The 16,151-nt window shown below is 33.7% G+C and overlaps 1 protein-coding gene across 3 annotated transcripts; it reads left to right on the top strand.

Moving 5' to 3' along the window:
• The first annotated feature begins 1,886 nt into the window (after positions 1-1,886).
• LOC140882318 (aminodeoxychorismate synthase, chloroplastic) lies at positions 1,887-12,027 on the top strand. 3 transcript variants are annotated; one of them, XM_073288255.1, is made up of 15 exons: positions 1,887-2,238; positions 2,470-2,786; positions 2,905-2,975; positions 4,142-4,273; positions 4,918-4,985; positions 5,384-5,448; positions 5,725-5,791; positions 7,511-7,786; positions 7,868-7,994; positions 8,164-8,435; positions 8,951-9,030; positions 9,154-9,256; positions 9,449-9,531; positions 10,250-10,867; positions 11,238-12,027. In XM_073288255.1, exons 2-15 carry the CDS (start codon positions 2,539-2,541, stop codon positions 11,728-11,730), a joined length of 2,703 nt encoding a protein of 900 aa, XP_073144356.1. In that variant the 5' UTR covers positions 1,887-2,238; positions 2,470-2,538; the 3' UTR covers positions 11,731-12,027. The 3 variants fall into 3 exon arrangements, with proteins under 3 accessions (XP_073144356.1, XP_073144357.1, XP_073144355.1); XM_073288256.1 differs by lacking the exon at positions 2,905-2,975 and having other exon boundaries at positions 2,470-2,872; positions 4,241-4,273; XM_073288254.1 differs by lacking the exon at positions 2,905-2,975 and having other exon boundaries at positions 2,470-2,872.
• Positions 12,028-16,151: the final 4,124 nt, after the last annotated feature.

Here is a 16,151-nt window from a genome sequence, read left to right as displayed (position 1 = left end):
GTTTTCTTAATAGGGAGAACATTTTGTAAAAAAAAAAAATAAAATCAAGGATTTTTTTGGTTGAAAGATATCCGAATCGATACAATGTTATTATATTTCTAAAAGACAGTATCAGCATTCAGCAAACATTTTGATATATTACATTACAAACGGTCGCTATCAAATGGAGAGAAAAAAAGTATTAATATTGAAATTTATTTAGTTTTTCTCATTGCGCTTCAATCGATAATTTACTATCTTTGTAGCGCATGGGTGTGGCATGTTCTTAAATTTTAACATAGTTACGATGATATAATGATATATAGTTTTAAACAATTAACTAAATACATTTTTGTTTAAACATCAAAATATAATAAACAAGAAAATCTCGAATTGGTATTATGATGTGAATATAATTGTCAGACAACTTCAAATTAATTATATTGAAAACAATAAAAATAATATTAACGATTTTACTTAAAATTTCTTGTAAATTTTAAGTAATAGCAATCTAAAATAGAGTTTTGATATGATGAAAAACCATCATGTGCACTTATATGTGCATCGGTTGATCATTGATGTGATGTTCATTTATTGAATGTAAAAAATATCGCGTCAGCAGTACACACATAAGTACACATGATAATTGACCACCATATCAAAACTCGCCTAAAATAATCGTTTTCAATCTATTTAGTATGAATACTATTTTATTGAGTGTTTTTTAAATAAAAAAAAATCTATTTATTCAATTCATATGTAGAAAGGAATTTTGTATCAACATGTTATAAAATTATATCCATATTACATATCATTCTACACTATATACAGAAGACAGAGCACTCAGGCTAACAAATTTTTTTTAAAAAAAATCTCACATAATTTGTTCTCAAATATTTTTTCTTTTTATCTCATTTCAAAATCATCCACAATTTATTATCTCATTAATTTATTATATTATATTATGTACTTATATTCTATTGATGAAGTAAATGTAAACTGTATGATAAAATTGTGAATTCAACCATGTACATCTTATTAAAACTTTCAACCAATTACTTCATAGATTTCGGGTTTACATAAGAGATGTCGATTCGGGCAGGTCCGTCTCACTCTTCCTTAGCTCTCAATCTTGACGAGTTGAAAAATTCTCAACCCAATCCAACCCATTATCGGTTGCGTGTTAGACGGGTTAACCCGTCAAAAATAAAAATAAAACGAAAAATTATGAAAATAAAATTAAATAAATCATACACAAATAATTATAAATGATATACGTATTTAAAAATTCATTATCTATATAGAAACAAATATAAATAATATAATTTTCAAAATTAATCAATTATGCATAAATGTATACCATATATAATGGATATGCATATTAGAGAAAAGATGACACCATATTTTTTTTCCCCCAAAATTGCTCTTATATGATATATATTACACTTTTATTTTTTTATTTTTTTTAATTTTGATATTTCAAATTACAATTTTGTGCTTTCATAATTTTTACAACTATAATATTATTCCTTCTCAACCATACATAAATTATTAGAAATAATAATTAGAATATAATTTTAAAATTGAAAAAAAAATAATAAAATTGATGGGCTGGCCCAGCCCGTCTCGCCTTGGCTCACAGCACGGCTCAAATAGGTCGGTCCCTTTTGGTCCGCCTCCCAACGGGGCCGACAAAATCACAACATGAATTTTTTAGTTACGGACGGTTTGGTCCGATGAGCCAAACCGGAATTGATCACACTGGTTTGCAATTTACATAATGCACGTTCACAGAATAATTACAATCCATTAGACTTTTTGTGAGAGAGTTTTATTGATTTATATCCGAAAGTAAACCCATTTCATCTATACTTGCAATGAAAAATGTTTGTTGGTCATATCAAAGTCGAGTTGAAAATGATTCTCACAAAATTTGTCCGCGTGATCCGTCCAAGTAGTATTGTAACATATAATGTATGTTTGCTTTGGACAAGATCCAATAGAAATGCTTGGATGTGTAGCGGTAATGGAGGGACAGTTTACGTTTGGCCACGTGGCCACGAGATTTTCCTAAAATTGTAACAACGAATTTTGGAAGCGGACAAAGAAATACCCGCCGCCTCTTTTCGTTCGAAAACGGTGGTTGCAACCATACGCCTCATCTAACAGCAAAGAGAATGAGAGGCTGAATAATTAAGGGAAAATACTAAAAGAAAAGGGGAAAAAAAGCATTACCTTTTCTTCATTTCCTCTCGCCAGGTATAGACTTTTTTGCATAATGTTGAAGATATGTTCTTTTCTCAATTAATCTTTGCGAGATTCGGAGATCTGCTGGGATATCTTTATATTCTGTTAATTTTAGCGTAGACCCAATTCATATTACTTAGTTTATTGTTATGTAGCAGATTTTGATTACCCGTTTGTCAAAAATGATATCTTTTTTTGGAAAAGATGAGGTTGTGATGCAGTTTTTTGGTTCGTGTTTTGCAGGGGAGTAGATAGACGTTGGAAGTTGTTAGTATTTGGAGATTTTTTTTAAAATTTTTTTGAAGCATAAATATGAGTTTCACTTTGTGTTCACCTTCATCCGAGATTTCATTATCTTGTCGTGAGAACATTTCCCGAAACAAGAATTTGAGTTCGCTTCTTCCTAGTGCTTGTAATAGAGCTGTTGATTTGGATCAGAATGGCAATTTTCAAATACAGAAGGGAGTTCTGAAAAAAGCCGTGGTTTCGAGCCATTTAATTCCTGGGCGCTTGGAAGAATCGTATTCCGCAAAGAAGTGGCTGCGCGAACCTTCGTCTAAGTTGGATTTTATAAGAACCTTGTTGATTGATAATTATGACAGTTACACCTATAATATTTTTCAGGAGCTCTCCATCATCAATGGATGTAAGCTTTACTTTGTTTTCTTTGTCATGCAGTTTTTGGAATGCTCTTAGTTGTCTGGTAGCATCTATTAGTTACAGAGGCATTTCTTGCACATTCTTGGAAGGTACAAAGGAATTCGCCGATGAACCCACGTTTGATATGTGTGATAGATTGAGCGTGCGGACGTAGAGATGAAGATAAGGGAGTGGGGTGAATTTGAACGATTGAGTTTCAATTGTAATATTGCTAATTAATGCTTTATAGGCTTAGTAAATATACATTTAGGTTGGTAATCGGGAATTTGGAAGCTAGAACTAGTTTTTGTAGGTAATTTACGATGAATCACGAGTTTCTTATTTCTACGCGTTTTGTAGAAATTCTTCACTGAAGGCTCGTTGATATTTTTATGTAATGGATCTGTAAGTCTGTAACTATAACTTGGAAACAATGGGAATCAATTTACAGTGGTGCTACCTTAAACTTAGCATAATTGTTGATGGTTGATATCTTATTTCCTGCACTTTGGCGTTGATTACGGGCATCTATGTGTATAAGTTGTTGGGAATAATAATAAACTTCAAATTTACATGAGGAACACTTCTGTGTTGTCCTTGCAAGAGATATGGAAAAAGGGACTTAAAGATGGATAATTATAGTCGATAATCGATTCCAGCAATTTTCGAGTCTTTTGCTCGTATTTGTTCGTGTTGTTGTTCCTGTTTACTGTTAGCCTGCCCTCTACGTTTACCCTGTGAAGACAGTATTTTTCGCAATTTATTCGGAACAAAGTTAATCTGAGGTTTGTTTTTGTATTTATACAATAATCAGTTTAGGTTTTTTTCCCGGTATAATCTCCAAGGTAAAGCAACTATCATGGACTCATTTCAACTTCCAGAAACACCATGTTGTGAACTTCCTTTATCAAAAACAATACGGTTTGAATCTTCAAGCACAGATATATGTATAACAAATAAGCCATTATACAAATTGCCCCATTCATGACATTCATTTTTCTGAGTAGCCATCCAATTCATGTCGGTTCCATCTTTTATTTCTCTTATCATGGTCAAAATTTTTCGAATAAAGCTTCCATTAATTGCTAGGTTCCCCTCCCGGTTTCTGGTAGTAGTCCAGTTAACTAGGTTCTTTTTTTGATCAATTTGATTTAGAAAAGAGAATGAATTGGTTAATATACCCATGTTCTTGTCAGTATCCATTTCATTGATAGATGCCTTTCTATGGGGAAATGATGTTTTTTAATGATGATTTTGTTCTTTGTAACTGTACCAGTGTCTCCAGTGGTGATTCATAATGATGAGTGGTCTTGGAAAGAGCTTTATCATTTTCTATATGAAAAAAAGGCATTTGACAATATTGTGATATCTCCAGGTCCTGGTTCTCCAGCATGTGCTGCTGATATAGGTTAGATTAAAAAGTATGCTAACTATTTTACTCGCTGTTTAGAATACTACTTGACTTTACATTATGTTCAATATGAATATCTTCTAAATTGTCCTTTGGTGAAGTGGAACTTGAACAATCCTGAGAATGTATGTACATTTTTCTGGCTACACCTCTTTCCACAACACATGATGTTAGATAGTAATACTGAGCACTGTTGCAGAATGAAGGAGGCTAAATGCACATGGAAGCCATAGTTTCTTGATAGCAAAATGAGGCTGAGATTTAGAAAAACTCAGATTCACTGATTGGACTCATTTGCCGAAGTAAAAACATTTAACGAATCTTTTTCTTTTCTAATAGCGGTATTTGTGTGCTTAAAAGCTTACGAAAAGATTTTTATTTTCGTGCAATAGTTAGGTTTATTAAAACTATGTCCAGCTGACTTAAGCCTGTTTTCTCGTTGAGCATGAGAAAAATAAATTTATTGGTGCAACATCAGGTTCAAAAAAGAAATAGACTGTTTCTTGCTTTCAATAATTTCAGCTTATACAATTGAATAAACTGTTAACAATTTACCATAGCATTTTGTCTTCTATTATGTAACTAAAACATGCTACAATTTGTTTGTTATTCAAGGTGGTCATGCGATTGTAATATTTCAGGGATATGCCTAAGGCTCCTGCTTGAATGCAGTGACATCCCCATCTTAGGTGTTTGCCTAGGCCATCAGGTATGTATACATTGTTCGCCACTCCTTTGCATGTTAGTTCTTTGTTTTACACAGCTCACGTTTCCTTATGAATGATTGTCCTTCCATTCCTTTAAATTTTACTCCGGTAGATTTGACATCTGTTACCCTTGCCTTTGCTTCTTTTGGATGTAATTGTTAACTAGTTGACATATTAATATCATGGATATTTGATTTGAAAAAAAAAAAGGATTTATCAAGTTTTTTTATGTTCTGTTTTATAATTTTGAAGTTTGCTGCAGTTTTGGCTGTGGCCTTTTGTTCTACTTTTTGAATAACCAATGCCTTGAGGAAGTGCATGCTTTGTTGTGACGAATTAGATTTATGCATTTTTTTTTGTTATCCCATGTTTTGATGTTCAACCGAAGTACATATTACAGGCTCTAGGTTTCGTGCATGGTGCTGAGGTTGTCCATGCTCCAGAACCTGTTCATGGACGGTTGAGGTTAGATCTCCTTGTTTCTTCGTCTGCGGACATCTTCTCTTTCTAAGTAGTTGTATTTTGATTGTTAAGGAGTTTTGCCGTGGATTCCTTTCTTTGTATACATTGTTAAATAATATGAGGTGATACAAGCGAAAATATCTATTGATCAAAATTGTTTTTCAACTTCCAACTCACAGAGGTGATCCATATTATATACCATCATCTTTCTTGTTATTTGTTTCAGTTGTTAGCCATAAATTTACTTCTTTTTTATTTAATTGTTTCACACCCTTACAGTGATATTGACCACAATGGTTGTCAATTGTTCCATGGAATTCCTTCTGGCCGAAATTCTGGATTCAAGGTTGGCATAACTGCACTTGAGATTGGATTATCATACCCTCGTATATGTGCATGATTACTTCTTCAAAATGTTTCTTTCAAGTCATAAAAGTTGCCACGAAATAATGTCACCAGATTACTTGAGCAGTGGTAGCTGCACTTTGTTTGTGTTGTATGATATATCAAGTATTGTATATAGGTTTGTTACCGAGATGAAGCTGACTAAAAAATTGAGCCCAAAAGATGGATCTTGATCTCTTGAGCTCGGCTTGTGAGCCAGCTCACAAGCTCGGATTGGGGTGTAAAAATTTGTTCATGAACTGTTGCAAGCTGAGATCACGAGTTTGGCTCGTGGGCTCGAGCGCATGAACTTGAGCTTTTAATATATTAAAATTAAAATTAAAATACTAAAGCTTACTTTGTATTATTAAAATTTAAAAATATTTTGGAGTTTCCTAACCAGCTCGCAAGCTCATGAATAACAACTTTTGAGCTTGAGCTTAAAAAATCCAATCTTAATTGAGTTCCAGTTGAGCCTGCTCATCAGCCTCGCAAGCCAAATGATTCACCTTTCACCCCTAATTCTATGTCACTTTGAGTTATTTCCTACGGCTGACTAGGCCTTACGAATTCAGTGCATTAGGAACGCCGAAGGAAAAAACTTGAGATTGGTTTACTCATGTGGTTAGCCACTTAAAGAGACAACAGGAGCTGAAGCCTTGTCCTGTTCCTGATACTTTCCAGTTCTCTTGCTTTGCTACTCCTATCCCGTTCTTCTCGTGTTTTTCACATCTTAACAGTATTCTTCAATGTATTTTGTTTTCCTTTCCTCTTATGTATTCATTTTTTCTTCATTTATGTATCTCTCAAAGCACAGAGAGCTTGAATAACCATTTATTTCTCCAAAAGCTGAACCTTTGTATAAGCTTTGGCTTTTGGGGAGAGATAATAGGTATTTTAAATGAATTTTCCTTTTTCACTTTTAAAACCGATGGCCATGTTTAATTGCTCTAATTTTTGCAATGAAATTCTTTTGAACACGGCTATTCTTGGTATCCATAATATGAATTTCAGAGGGAATTCTGCTTGGATACTTCATGAATGCTGGATAGAGAATATTATGAAGTCTACTCCAAAATATGTCTACTAAACAGTCTAAACTCTATTTTTTGATATCTCTTCTATCTTATCTCTTCTATTTATTTAGACTGAGAAGGTGATAGTAACTATTTCGTCCATTAGCATGGCCAAATTTCAAATTTGCAAAAAAAAAAAAACCTCCTTATTCCCTTTTTCTCATTAAAAACGTGGCCAATGAATGATAGCGTGGACCACCGAGCATTTTATATTCCTTTCTTTTTTGAAGAAAAATGTTTTTCTTTGGTACTTCCTGATTTCAGTGGTTAATGGTTTCTTGACAAATATCTTAAATTTTAGGGTTATAGAAAGAGCAAAGGACCCGATGAAATACCTTAGAAACTGAAGCTAGAGGTATAATATTAACATAATATCATTGTATCACTTGATGTTATTTTATAAACATAACAAAATTGTATCATTTATTATCGTACCTATATATCCATTACTATATGTTTGTTTTAAATCTATTACATGTTATTTTTATTTTATATTTTATGTACATGTGTAGCGTGTGCTACCGTGGCTAGTTTTTATCATAACTGCCATCTGTAAAGAACAGAGGAGACTTCATTTGAATGCTTTATGTGCTGACTGGATGCAGGTGGTTCGGTATCACTCCCTTGTTGTAGATCAAAGGTCACTTCCAAAAGAACTCATACCTATTGCCTGGGCCTCGACCTCTGATACAACTCCATTTCTCGGAATTCAGAACTCTCAGGATTTTGATGGACCAGTGGACTCCCAAGTTTCCGCCAAGTTTTTTCCGACAACATCGGACAAAAGATTGCGATGGCATTCATCTAACCCCGAGGAGTTACAGAGTGGAAAGATACTTATGGGCATCATGCACTTACACAAGCCTCATTATGGCTTACAGGTTGGCATTTTCCCTGAATTTAAGTGAAATAAAGTTGTATTACTTTTAGTTAATAATTAGTTTTGTGTCATCCCTCTCCAGTTTCATCCAGAGAGCATCGCTACTTGTTATGGGAGGCAAATATTCAAAAATTTTGCCGCAATCACCAAGGACTATTGGTGTAGATTGAAATCATCCCCAAATGGCACGAGGAATGTTAACTATGCTGGTAATTTACTTCAAAAATTATATTATTGTTAACTTTTGACATTGCTTTTAAGATTAGTTTACATTTTTTCTCATCTGAATGGATATGATTTGGAATTTCTCACACGTATTCATACATGTGTTTTAATAGCATGGTCTTTCAGTCACTCTGAGCGGTGAACTTTACTTAGCATGCATGCAGGTGCCTAATGAGACTCAATTTTTCCAAGATGTTACGAGAAACAAGCATTTGGTGAATGGATTCAGTAATGAGAAACCTGCAAGCATGCACAACATATTGAACCTATCACAACCAAAAACTGTAAAGTATTTGAAGTTGAAATGGAGAAAACTTGAATGCCCTGTGAGCCAAGTTGGTGGGGCCAAAAACATGTTCTGTGAGCTGTTTGGTGATCGCGAGGCTGGAAATACCTTTTGGCTGGATAGTTCCTCAACAGAAATGGTTTTCTTCTAAATATTTTTAATTTCTCGTTTTACTTTTGATTTCCCGCTTGATCCTCGTTGAATGCTCTGTTGTTTGGACCATTTATATTTCTGCTGCTGTGTTTTGGAGATACAGTTAAAGGATGTCATTTGGAAAATTTCTTTTCTCCCTTTATTCCTTTGTACAATTGCCACTTCTCTCTCTAAGGTGTTTACTTTTTTCTCATTTTCTTTTATTCATTGGGATAGAGAGAATAAATATAGTTTTTGTGATTTGAATTTATTCCCTCATTTCTATGATTACCACTTCTCTCTAAGGTGTTTACTTTTTTCTCATTTTCTTTCATTCATTGAGATATAGAGAATAAAGATAAATTTTGTGATTTGAAGTTATTACCTCATTTCTAGTTGCTTAATGCATAGTTCTTACATGGATTGAAATAATCCATATTTGGACAATTTGTTTTGGATATAGGTTACATGCTGTTTTGCCTTACTATATTATTCTCTGATGATGAACCCTCATATTTGTAGAACAGGGCTCGCTTTTCATTTATGGGGGGTAAAGGTGGGCCACTTTGGAGACAAGTGACTTTTAAATTATTGAGCAAGAGGTTAGAACATAAATATTCAGTTTGTAGCAATGATTCTTAGAGACTTCATTTTAATAGCCCGAATGAGTCGTGTAAACGATGTGTTCCTTCGCATGAAACTATGCATGTGGCTACCTCTTTCAGCGATTCTGCATGTAAAGGTGGAGGCAACCTGTTGATTGAAGATGCTGAGGGCTGTACTTCGACCACCTTTCTAGAAAATGGATTTTTTGACTTTTTGAATAAGGTAATGTATGGAAATACGATCATAACTTATTATCATGTTAAATTGTATCAAACAGAAGATGGCTTTAATGGATCAATATATCAGTCTTCTAAGCCAGTTCTTCCTTCCGTGATCCTCTTTTCTTTTTTTGGTATGATGATTATTACAGATATTTTTTAGAAATCACTAGGCATTTTCATTCCCATGCTTCAGGAGCTCCAGTCATTCTGCTATGATGCATCAGATTATGAAGGATTACCTTTTGATTTTTATGGCGGTTATGTTGGTTACATTGGGTACGTTATAGTTCTCTCATGTTTGGTATCTAATTCGTGTCTTCTTTATGTCATCGGGTTTAACATGTTGAATTTTTATCATTGAGATTGGGAAGTACGCGTGAAATATGTTGGTTGTTTCTATATGAATCAGGATTCTTGAAGTAGCAATGAAGTGAAAATGTAGATAAAATGAAGTAAATATATTCCGATCAGAAGACGGTTTAGATTATTTTGCTTTCTCAAGGTGCCACAGATTATATTATTATGATAAATTTTCCAAACAGATATACAGCATATGACACACATCGACTTTCTTGGCTACTATGCTGTGATCATCCTTCTCTGTTTTCGCCATTGAAGCAAGCCATTTAGATTTGTGATATCATGATTCCCCCCCATGCAGGTCTGATTTTGTTCCGTTTGCTATAATATGATTCTGTTAAAACAAAGGACCCTAGATTTCATTATTTATTTCTCAACTATTCAATTTTTTTTCCTAATTTAAAGTTGAATTAGATACGTGTTGGAAGATGGTTTGTTTCTGGAACCTCTATAAAAAGATTAAATATCTAGCTGGACTGAAAACTCAATTCCAGTTATTGAGTTGGTTGATAAATTTTTTTACTGTTGATATTATGTGATATAACAATGTATTGAATTATTTTGTTTTCAATAATATGTAGTAAGATGTGAAAGAATAGGTTAAACATTTTTCTGCTGATACCCTCGAATGCAGGTACGATCTTAAAGTTGAATGTGGTGTTTCATCTAATTGTCATAAGTCCAGTGCCCCCGATGCCTGCCTTTTTTTTGCGGATAATCTTGTAGTGGTGGATCATCTGCATGATGATATTTATATCACATCCATACTTGATAATGACACTACCAAAACCCTATGGCTTGATGAGGTCGAACAGAAGCTTCTTGATATGAAAGTTCATCTATTGAAAAAGTCCTCATCATTTGCATCTTCAGTTTCTACGAGTGCCTCGTTTGGAGAGACCTTTTCAGCTGAGAAATCAAGGGAGCAATACATGGAAGACATAGAGAAATGCCAGAAACTTATTAGAAATGGAGAAAGCTATGAGTTATGTCTTACTACACAGATGACTAGAAAAGTGGGGGAAATAAACTCTTTGGGACTTTACCTCAATCTCCGAGAAAAAAATCCCGCCCCATATGCTGCCTGGTTCAATTTTCCGAAAGAAAATTTATGTGTATGCTGTTCGTCACCTGAAAGGTTCCTGAGGTTGGATAGAAATGGTGTTTTAGAAGCGAAACCGATTAAAGGTACCATAGCTCGTGGTCAGTCGAAGGGTGAAGACGAGTTGAACAGATTAAAATTGCAGTACAGGTACTGAAACGGGGTGATTTATTTAGAAAAGCCTTCATATTTTTATTGCAGGACATAATATTTTTGGATAACCGTCGCTATTACGGTTCCTAGAGTTTATTGTTTGTGGTACTTTAGGTCCTAAACTAAGAAGTGTTCCTCAATAGTTCCTACGCTGTGTAAAATCTCGTGTTGGTACTTGTGCCCTTTTTCCAGCCAAAAAAATGTCTGGAAAGAAGTCCGGCGTGACATGCGAATTTTATGGAGGGTGAAACTGTCTTTCGTGTTGATATTTATTCCTTTGATTTGATATATAAGGGATAAAGAACACAAGCATTTCTTTGTTTTTGGTTAGCATCCCCTTTTTCTCACGACTCGTCTGTATCTACAGTGAAAAGGATCAAGCCGAAAATTTGATGATTGTTGACCTTCTAAGGAATGACCTTGGACGCATCTGTGAGCCCGGTTCAGTTCACGTGCCTCATCTTATGGACATCGAGTCATATTCTACCGTTCACACCATGGTAAGCACCGTACGAGGCAAGAAACAACCTAACGTCAGTGCTGTCGACTGCGTTAGAGCTGCATTTCCTGGCGGCTCAATGACAGGTGCACCAAAGTTAAGATCAATGGAAATTCTCGACTCTCTTGAGAGTTGTTCCAGAGGCATTTATTCTGGATGCATCGGGTATTTCTCTTATAACCAAACCTTTGATCTCAATATTGTCATCAGAACTGTAGTGATACACAACGGCGAGGCGTCCATTGGAGCCGGCGGTGCCATTACAGCTCTATCGAATCCCAAGGACGAGTATGAAGAAATGATATTGAAAACCAAGGCACCAACCAATGCTGTGATCGACTATCAGAGATCTACCTCTTAATACTTCTCCAGTTGAATTCTAGATCAAGCATACCAATACATTTTTTTGCAACCACTAACCAAACAAATATAGTGTTAACTTGGAGTCACATTGAGTTCACAATGGTGTATTTTATAGAAAAAGAAGTCACAGTTCATGGGGCCTTATTCTTTCTCAGTACAAGGGGAGATGGTAATGGGAATTCAGCCGTAAATCGGCATTATCGCCCCCATCTTGCTGATTTGTATTATTTGCAGTCTAGATTGATTAAAGCTTGATTGAGATTTGCTGAAATAGTGTGTTCATGTGTGTTTTGAAGGATTTGGTTCATTTCATTTGATACAGTGTTGCATGTTCTACATGTGAAGATGAAAATATCATAATATGCTGCTGTTATTATTATTCTGTGCTGCATGCTTGGTGATGATTCCACTCCTTAGTATTCCTATTTCCAACCAAAGGCTAAAGCACAAAACACAAAACTACTTGGTTGACTGGAATCGGAAACGTCGATTTCGGCATAAGAAATATCAATATTAGAACCAATTTGGCCACAAATCTTAGAATTTATTTCTTCGTTTTAATTATGTCACTATGTTAGATTATAATATAAATCTTGTTTTCGATCTTGCGAATGTTTATAACCAAAGTGATATTATTTCCCATTCATGCGACTTTTATTAGTTGAATTCAACATCATATTATGTGTTTTGTGTGTGTTTTTTAACCGTGGTTGTTTGGTTTCATTGAAATATTTGGTGTCAACCATTTTATATCATGTAAGCTTATATCACAAATAATGTTGTTTAGTAAATCAATATGTACACACGATAATCATTTCGATTAGATTGTCAATTTTTGGATGATGTTAGAGTTTCAAGTTTTTTGGAAATGTTTTGATATTTTTTTATATTGAAAATTAAACTCTAATGTATGATATTCAAAATTATACGTAAAATGATTAACTTTCAAAATTTTATTATCACGCTCGTTTTCTCTTTTAAAACTATTATTTTTGAATAAACGTAAAAGGAATGACATGATATATTTATTTAAATTTATTTTTAGTACAACTTAATATTTTTATTAAAATAATATATTCAATAAATTTGTTACATAACTAAAATATTTTAAAAAAATTTAATCACAACCACTATTTATTTAATATTTTTAAAATTATTAATTAGAAAATATGAATTCATTAATAAAAAATTTTGCTATATAAAAAAAATATATTTATTTTCTATATTATCAATTATTTATTTATTTACAATTCTTTAGACACAATATGCTAATACTTAATTTTAATCTAGCTAGTAATTTCTATTTGAAAGTTATAATATATTTATTCTATCTAATATAATAAATATTATGCACAAATAAAAATTTTAACCAAATCATGTTTTCTTTCTAAAATATATCTAATTAAAAAAAGAAAAAAAAAACAAATGTGTATTTTTTAATAAATGACAAATTAGATATTTTACTTAAATTTCATCGGAAAATTATCAGAATTCGATGGCTATGTATTAATTAGACCATTAACAAAAATTTGTGTACTAATTTGCTATTTAATCAATAGTTCATTTATAAAGTTAATTTTTTTATATCAAAAATATTAATTTTAATGTGTTAACAAGAAGAGATCGAATCGATCACACCAATTTATAAATAAATAATAAATAAATAAAAAAAAGCTAACTCAAATTATAAATAATAAATAATATTTTTTTTGATATAAAAATAATTTATACAGATCCTATTTAATGTTTCCCCTTCGAAGCGAACGGGCTGGTTAAAAATGTATGATTACTTTGGGGAGTATTTAAAAAAAAAGGATGTTGACTTCTTTTTTTAAAAAAAAAGGAGTTGACTCAATTAAATTAAAATTAAACCTAATAAGTTAATTAGTTAAACTAATTAACAATCCTAACAGTTTTATTTGATTCTTTCCCGCAATTTGCCCTATTTTATTTTCCCGCAAGAAAAACTTGGGGCTGTCATCTTTTTCATTTTTCTCTTCACGTGGCTGCTCCGATCCTTGAGCTGTGAAGAAAACCTAATCTATTTCAAACATTTTCTATTTCTCATTCATCTGTATTTGAAGAAACTTATCTCAGTACAAGCGCAAGTTTTCTCCATTGTTGTTGAATGTAAGTATTAATACGATTTAAGTCTTTTTTTTTTTTTTTTTTCATTTAGCAAGTGTGGATTAAAAAATGATGCGTTGGAATAAGCTGAGTTTGATTTTATTGGTGATCTGTAGCCAAGGAGAATTTTTTGGTCGACCCAAAGAGTTTTGGGACCATGGTTAGACCGAGAACTTTCTTTTGGTCGACCATAAACTCTCTTGATAGACCATGGGTAGACCATGGTAGACCATGCTAGACCATGGAGAATTTTTGTTATTTTTGGTAATTAAAATAGTCTTATTCTCATTATTTTTGTGAATTTTGTAGGTTATGCCTACAGTTATTGTTGTTCATTTCGATGGTCGATGGGAAGCGAGTGAAGATAACATATATAAATGGAATCCAGGGCCCAATTCAAAGTTTGCTGCTATTCCAGTAGATGATGATTTTTTTCTTCTTGAAAATTTAAATCGTGAACTATATAGAACTGAGAAAATAGAAGAGTCTGCCAACCTGAGGTTGAGTTACATTCTAGAGTTGATGTGCAACATTCAACCGATATATATAGAGAATGACCAAGATTTGAAAGCATATCTGTATTTTGGTTGTCCCAAAACGAGGCCAGTGCTCAAAGTTGAAATTGAACATGTTGTTGGTTTTTTGGATGTTTCTGATAACGTGCATGAAGTTGGTATTGATGAAGGCAATACTGATTATAACGATCAAACCTCTTATGATGATTATTTTGATTTGAATATTGTTTCTTTGGATCGTAATAATATCAGTGAGGCTTTTGATGAGACAGATGTGGTTGCAAATAGTGAGAAAGTTGTGGTTGCAAATGTGGATATTGATAGCGAGACAATTGTGATTGCAAGTAATGAAGAAGTTGTGATTGCAAGAAATGAAGCAGATGTGGTTGAAAATGTGGATATTGATAGCGAGACAATTGTGATTGCAAATAATGAGACAATTGTGATTGCAAAAAATGAGGCAGATGTGGTTGCAAATGTGGATATTATTAACGACACATTTTCATTCACAGATGGTTCAAACTTATTTGTTGGTCAAGAATTTCCAAACAGAGATGCAGTGAAAAAGGTGTTAAGAAGGATCAGTTTGGAAGCATGTTTTGAATTTGAGACAGTAAAAAGTAGTCATATAGTGTATGCTGTAAAATGTATAGTGACTGATTGTAAGTGGAGAATCTGGACCTCAAAGATTAAAGATTCACATGCATTCTCCATTCGAACATATTGCAATACACACACTTGTGATTTGACAGGGAGAAGTAAGAGAATCCGCGGAGCTAGTTCGGCTGTTGTTCGTGATATGTTGGTGAATACTTTCCAAGGTAATCCAGTGTCAATAGCCCCGAAAGCAGTCATGGCGATGATACGCAATAATATGAATGCTGATATATCATATTACAAGGCTTGGAGAGGGAAAGAACTAGCAGACAATATTTTGAAAGGTGATCCTACCAAAAGTTTTACTTTACCGCCTTGTTATTTACACATGATTGAGAAGATGAATCAAGGAAGCATAACAGACATATGTGTTGACGAGAAAAATCAATTCAAGTATATGTTTCTTGCTTTTGGTGCATGTGTCAGGGGATATCGAAGCATGCGAAAAGTTGTATCAATTGATGGCACATGGTTGAAGGGAAAATTCAATGGTGTTTTACTTGTGGCATCCGCACAGGATGGAAATTATCACCAATATCTTGTGGCGTGGGGAATCGTCGATGTTGAGTCTACTTTTTCGTGGAGTTGGTTTTTGACGAAGTTGTTAGAAGTAGTACCAGACGAGGATGAACTGGTGATAATTTCAGACAGACATCAGGGAATAATTAATGCGGTTTCTAGTGTCTATAGAAATGCACATCATGGCCATTGTACGTGGCATTTATCCCAGAACTTGAAAATCAGGTGCAAAAATAAGGGTGCAACGGAACTGTTTCTGCAAATTGCAAAAATTTATAAGCAAAACGAGTTTGATATTGCATACAGTGATTTTAGGAAGAGATATCCTGAGGCCGCACAGTTTTTGGACGAGAGAGATACACTTGATCGATGGACTCGAGCATATTGCCCAAATACCCGTTACAATATTATGACGACAAACGGGGTTGAATCGATCAATGCTCGACTACTTGAAGAGAGGAAGCTTCCTATTATTTCACTTTTAGATTCTTTGCAGAGACTGAAATCATCTTGGTTTGTCCGCTATCGCAACGCATCAGTTGCAGCTAACACTAATCTGACCCCAATCATAGAGGGAATTCTTCGAAGCCGTTTCACTGAT

This window comes from Henckelia pumila, chromosome 2, assembly GCF_033568475.1.
Source record: "Henckelia pumila isolate YLH828 chromosome 2, ASM3356847v2, whole genome shotgun sequence".
In the NCBI taxonomy this organism is placed as follows: domain Eukaryota; kingdom Viridiplantae; phylum Streptophyta; class Magnoliopsida; order Lamiales; family Gesneriaceae; genus Henckelia; species Henckelia pumila.
This window is presented reverse-complemented; position numbering and strand designations above follow the sequence as displayed.